Genomic DNA, 6,000 nt, shown 5'->3' with positions numbered 1-6,000 from the left:
TGTCTCTCTCTCTCTCTCTCTCTCTCTCTCTCTCTCTCTCTCTCTCTCTCTCGCTCTCTCTCTCTCAGGTGGCTTTAGACACACCCAGTATTGGTACATTCAACCATTTTGACACGCCAACAACTCAGTGAACTGAACAGTCTGGACTCCATGTTGTTTTACCATGTTGGATTAAAGCATAGATTAATTTAGGGTAAGTGTTATTAATCTATATGGTATTACATGTTGGATTAAAGCATAGATTAATTTAGGGTAAGTGTTATTAATCAGGTCTCTGGTATTACAGAGGTTAATGTAAGGTAATCATACCTGTGTATTTTGCATATTTGTGGAGTCTGCTGTTATGTTATGACATTTAAAGCTGTTAAAGTGTTTTAATCTAACGTACGAACACTGAAGGAGAACTCTCTCTCTCTCTCCCCGTCTCTCTCAAGCTTGTGTGTGTGTGTGTGTGTGTGTGTGTGTGTGTGTGCGTGTGCGTGTGTGTGTGTGTGTGTGTGTACGTGCGTGTGCATGTGCGCGCGCACTTGTGTGTGTGTGTGTGTCGCTCTGGTTGCTCCCAGAGCCATATAGAGAGAGAGTTCCGTAACGCTGCTATGGGCTGTAGTTCCAAACATTGGAACTTCCTCATTGAAATAGACAGAGCATTTCCTCATTCCATTCTTACAATGGGAGTCTATGTTAGTGTCATCACTCTCACACTAGATTACTCTGCTTGCTCCAGGAAAGCCAAGACAAAGACCCACCCAATAGTGATGGGCATATCGATACTTGTATCGATATATCGATCGGTTGTCTGAGTATCGCTTGGGTATCGATACTTAAAAAAAAAAAATTGATACTTTTTAATATACTTCCGTTTCCGGTTTATGGCCATTTCCGGTTCCGTTTTGTACTTCCGTTTCCGGTTTCCGGTTTGGTTCTGTTTCCGGTTCCGGCATTGGTATCGATATCGGTATCGGAAAAACGGCCCCAAAAATATCGGTATCGTATCGAATTGAATAAATGTGGTATCGGCCCATCACTACCACCCAACTCTGCCTCTGATTGGCTTACCGTGATATGTGACACTGTTAGCTTTAACCAATCATCACTCATCATGTGTAAACCTAAACCAATCAGAGGCAGAGTAGGGCATACTGTAGAGAGGTTAGAGCTGGATGATAATAATCATTATAATCCTCTGAAGATGTTCACTATTTTCACATTAGTAATGAGTAACCAGTCCCCAGTATAGGGGGCACGGTGGCGCAGTCGGTAGTGCTGTCGCCTCACAGCTAGAAGGGTTCGATTCCCGGGTTCGATTCCCCGGGTTCGATTCCGCCGGGGACGCTGTGGGCGCTGGGGGCGTGTCTTCTCCTCCGCGTCACCAGCGCCCATACCCTAGGTGGGGTTGGCAAAAGGGCCTACTCTGTGTGGAGTTTGCATGTTCTCCCCGTGTCTCCAAACAAGTAATCCTGGTCACTATACTGCCTCCCCCTGGTCAGCCGGGGCGCCTGATGGAGGAGAAGGGAACTGGTTGGAATAACGTGTTCCTTCCACGCGCTACGTCCAACCAGGGAAACTCCCGCCTGTCAGGTGACAAGAAGGTCAGTTGGCACTCATCCATTGAAGGAGGCATGAGCTCGGCCCTGGCCTCCCTAGGCTGGTGGGGGGAGTGTAGTGCCCAGGATCACTTAGAAAATTGGCACCGGGTGAAAAAAAGGGTTACAAAATCGAGGGATAAAAATGTATTTAAAAAAAAGTAACCATTCATTTAAATGTGCGTAATTATAACTGTGTTAGTGAACTGGAAAAGTCATGAGTTCATTAGTAAAGAGAACTTTATAAAATAATGAGTTAGAGCACTGGACCCCCATATGACAAGGTGTTGTACCAGGGACCCCCATATGAAAAGGTGTTGTACCAGGGACCCCCATATGAAAAGGTGTTGTACCAGGGACCCCCACAACATTATTTTGAAAATAGCAGATCTACAAGCTTAAAACTTGTCACAAGGCGACACATTGTGAGCTTGTAGATCTGCTATATTTGAACAGTCAAAAATATTAATAAGGCTAAAATGTTTACACTGTTCCTCATTTTGCTGGGGACCCCCTGGATCCCCCCCAAGGACCCCTGACCCCATTGAGAACTAGTGAGTAAGATAAAGCTATAAGTGACATTTTACAACTGTCACTCTGCTAGAGTGACAGTTGTAAAACCTCTTTTTTTATGTTTGTCTGCCTGCCTTTGTGTTTTTGTGATGTATCTGAAGGGCGCTAGGGACCCTGGGGGTGCCGCTCTGTTGATAGGGCAGGCATGCACAGTGTGCGTGTGTATGTGTGTGTGTGCTTGTGTGAGATTTCCTCATGTGGGCGGGTACATTATTGTGTGTGTGTAAACATGTGTGCTGGTGGCTGTGAGCACGCCCGGTGCATGAAAGCCGAGGATATAGAGAGGAAGATGCCCTCCTATAAAGAAAAGACTTTGTTCTTAAAACAAACAGTGGGAAGAAAAACTGTGTTAAGCCTGTGAGTGGAGATGTGTCCAGAGTAGAGCCTTCTACACCTTGTGTAGGACCAGTGTTGTAGTACTAATTTTGGAAGTGGGGGAGCGCACCTCTTTTTTTTAAATTCATAAAAAAAAATATTTAAAAAAAATAAAAAATAAAAATATATTTTTCATAAAACATTTTTTATATATTTTTCAGCAGTTAGAGAAGTAACGTCCCCCCTCCACTACACCCCTGTGTAGGAAGAAACGTCAGGCAGACACTGCTCTAGGGTGGGGGCCTTCTGCCTCGACCGTGTCGGGGGAAAGAAGAGAGAGAGAGAGGGAGATATAGACAGACAGAGGAGAGACAGAGAGAGAGATACAAGTTGTGCACATGCATCCAGTATTTCCTGCTTTCTGATCTATTTCATTGACTGTAACCCTGACAGGTTTAATAAAGACCTAAAGATGAGTGAGTGTGTGCAGAGAGAGGAGGAGGGACCTGACAAACATCACATCCACAGACCAGAGTCTCCAACAGACTGCTGTGTGTCTAAAGATAATCCTCCTGACTTCAGTAATGAACCTGGACCTCCACACTCACAGTATGTGAACCCTCCTACACAATATACACACGATAACAATATACAATATACAATATATACTATAACACATAAACAATCTTGAACAAAATGGACATTTTCATTCACATGATAATTGTATAATCATTTGTATGATTCCAGAAGTGTTCACCCCAGACCAGAGTCTCCAACACCCAGCTGTGTGTCTATGAAGAGTGACCGGTCTAAAGGTTTTCCTCCTAACTTCAGTACTGAACCTGGACCTCCACACACACAGTATGTGGATCCTTCTATACCAGGGGTTCTTAAACCTTTTTTTATACCAGTGTCTTTGTACTGTTTTCATGTTGCTGCAATGTCATGAGGGGAAACCCAAATATTATATACATCTTATACTTGTATAATGTCCATAACAATAAAGAATCTTGAACAAATGTACATATACACACTATAACACTATATAATATACACACTTTAACACTATACAATATACACAACGCTATAACACTATGCAATATACACAAGAACTTTACCCTCTTATACTTGTAGAATTCAAATGATAATTGTGGATTCATTTTTATGATTGCAGAAGTCACAGACCAGAGTCTCCAACACCCAGCTGTGTGTCTATGAAGAGTGACCGGTCTAAAGGTTTTCCTCCTAACTTCAGTAATGAACCTGGACCTCCACACACACAGTATGTGGATCCTTCTATACCAGGGGTTCTTAAACCTTTTTTTATACCAGTGTCTTTGTACTGTTTTCATGTTGCTGCAATGTCATGAGGGGAAACCCAAATATTATATACATCTTATACTTGTATAATGTCCATAACAATAAAGAATCTTGAACAAATGTACATATACACACTATAACACTATATAATATACACACTTTAACACTATACAATATACACAACACTATAACACTATGCAATATACACAATAACTTTACCCTCTTATACTTGTAGAATTCACATGATAATTGTGGATTCATTTTTATGATTGCAGAAGTCACAGACCAGAGTCTCCAACACCCAGCTGTGTGTCTATGAAGAGTGACCGGTCTAAAGGTTTTCCTCCTAACTTCAGTAATGAACCTGGACCTCCACACACACAGTATGTGGATCCTTCTATACCAGGGGTTCTTAAACCTTTTTTTATACCAGTGTCTTTGTACTGTTTTCATGTTGCTGCAATGTCATGAGGGGAAACCCAAATATTATATACATCTTATACTTGTATAATGTCCATAACAATAAAGAATCTTGAACAAATGTACATATACACACTATAACACTATATAATATACACACTTTAACACTATACAATATACACAACGCTATAACACTATGCAATATACACAAGAACTTTACCCTCTTATACTTGTAGAATTCAAATGATAATTGTGGATTCATTTTTATGATTGCAGAAGTCACAGACCAGAGTCTCCAACACCCAGCTGTGTGTCTATGAAGAGTGACCAGTCTAAAGGTTTTCCTCCTAACTTCAGTAATGAACCTGGACCTCCACACACACAGTATGTGGATCCTTCTATACCAGGGGTTCTTAAACCTTTTTTTATACCAGTGTCTTTGTACTGTTTTCATGTTGCTGCAATGTCATGAGGGGAAACCCAAATATTATATACATCTTATACTTGTATAATGTCCATAACAATAAAGAATCTTGAACAAATGTACATATACACACTATAACACTATATAATATACACACTTTAACACTATACAATATACACAACACTATAACACTATGCAATATACACAAGAACTTTACCCTCTTATACTTGTAGAATTCACATGATAATTGTGGATTCATTTTTATGATTGCAGAAGTCACAGACCAGAGTCTCCAACACCCAGCTGTGTGTCTATGAAGAGTGACCGGTCTAAAGGTTTTCCTCCTAACTTCAGTAATGAACCTGGACCTCCACACACACAGTATGTGGATCTTTCTATACCAGGGGTTCTTAAACCTTTTTTTATACCAGTGTCTTTGTACTGTTTTCATGTTGCTGCAATGTCATGAGGGGAAACCCAAATATTATATACATCTTATACTTGTATAATGTCCATAACAATAAAGAATCTTGAACACATGTACATTTTAATTCACATGTTAATTGTATAAACATTTGTGATTGCAGAAGTCACAGACCAGAGTCTCCAACACCCAGCTGTGTGTCTATGAAGAGTGACTGGTCTAAAGGTTTTCCTCCTAACTTCAGTAATGAACCTGGACCTCCACACACACAGTATGTGGATCCTTCTATACCAGGGGTTCTTAAACCTTTTTTTATACCACAACCCCATTTTATGGGGGAACTTTTTGGCGACCCCACATTTATTTGTAGAGCAATTTGAAAGTGGAAATAAAGTCGACTGGCAGCTAGTCGACTAATGCAGGGCCAAAATACATTTTATTTCAAAGGGCCAAGTCTACACAGTTTGTTTTATGTCTCCAGCAGAGTTTCTAGTGTCTCTATCTCTCTCTGGAAGAGGTTGCACATGAACTCTGCAGCCGCACTGAGGCGCTCCAACACAAACAATACCAATACAAAGACGAGGAATAAGAAGAAGAAAGTGGAAGTTACGTGTGGTTGCAGGTGTAGACTTGGCCAAAAAAACTATTAAAAACATTTTTGGCCCTAAAAAAAAAAAGATTCGACTAAGAGACACGCAGTCGACTCGGACCCCCTGCGACTAACCAGTCGACTATTCGACTTAGTCGAGGTCAGGCCTAGTGTACATGCATGCATATGGGTCAGATGTGTCATGTCTTTTCTGGGTCATTGTACTGCACGTCCATGTTTTCAGGCGCCGAAGGGTAGAGAATGATCTCTCTGAGGATGCAACAGATATTGGCAGACTGAGGCACAACTTCGTTGAGGTTTTCGACATCTCTGAACATATTTCTGGTTTGTG

The 6,000-nt window shown here is 41.2% G+C and overlaps 2 protein-coding genes across 5 annotated transcripts in view; one reads left to right on the top strand and one right to left on the bottom strand.

Annotated features, from left to right (window-relative positions):
• The window catches only part of LOC308083465 (uromodulin-like), a gene marked incomplete at its 5' end in the record, with an annotated part of 9,055 nt that extends 8,731 nt beyond the window's left edge, over nucleotides 1-324 (bottom strand). The window contains one exon of the mRNA XM_080425779.1: nucleotides 310-324. Within this exon, the coding sequence (XP_080281905.1) occupies nucleotides 310-324 (15 nt within the window). The remainder of the gene's footprint in view (nucleotides 1-309) is intronic.
• The window catches only part of LOC308084156 (protein NLRC3-like), a 29,701-nt gene continuing 23,810 nt past the window's right edge, over nucleotides 110-6,000 (top strand). For 2 of the 4 annotated variants that reach the window (XM_080426688.1, XM_080426686.1), the window contains exons 1-8: nucleotides 110-193; nucleotides 2,925-3,080; nucleotides 3,219-3,332; nucleotides 3,646-3,753; nucleotides 4,067-4,174; nucleotides 4,488-4,595; nucleotides 4,909-5,016; nucleotides 5,223-5,330. In XM_080426688.1, coding sequence (XP_080282814.1) covers nucleotides 2,944-3,080; nucleotides 3,219-3,332; nucleotides 3,646-3,753; nucleotides 4,067-4,174; nucleotides 4,488-4,595; nucleotides 4,909-5,016; nucleotides 5,223-5,330 — 791 coding nt within the window. In that variant the 5' untranslated portion in view covers nucleotides 110-193; nucleotides 2,925-2,943. The remainder of the gene's footprint in view (nucleotides 194-2,924; nucleotides 3,081-3,218; nucleotides 3,333-3,645; nucleotides 3,754-4,066; nucleotides 4,175-4,487; nucleotides 4,596-4,908; nucleotides 5,017-5,222; nucleotides 5,331-6,000) is intronic. The other 2 variants (XM_080426687.1, XM_080426689.1) reach the window with 2 other exon arrangements.

Source organism: Gymnoscopelus braueri (genome assembly GCF_963280865.1).
Source record: "Gymnoscopelus braueri genome assembly, chromosome: 4".
In the NCBI taxonomy this organism is placed as follows: domain Eukaryota; kingdom Metazoa; phylum Chordata; class Actinopteri; order Myctophiformes; family Myctophidae; genus Gymnoscopelus; species Gymnoscopelus braueri.
Note: the sequence above shows the minus strand (reverse complement) of the source record. Positions and strands in the feature narration are given on the sequence as shown.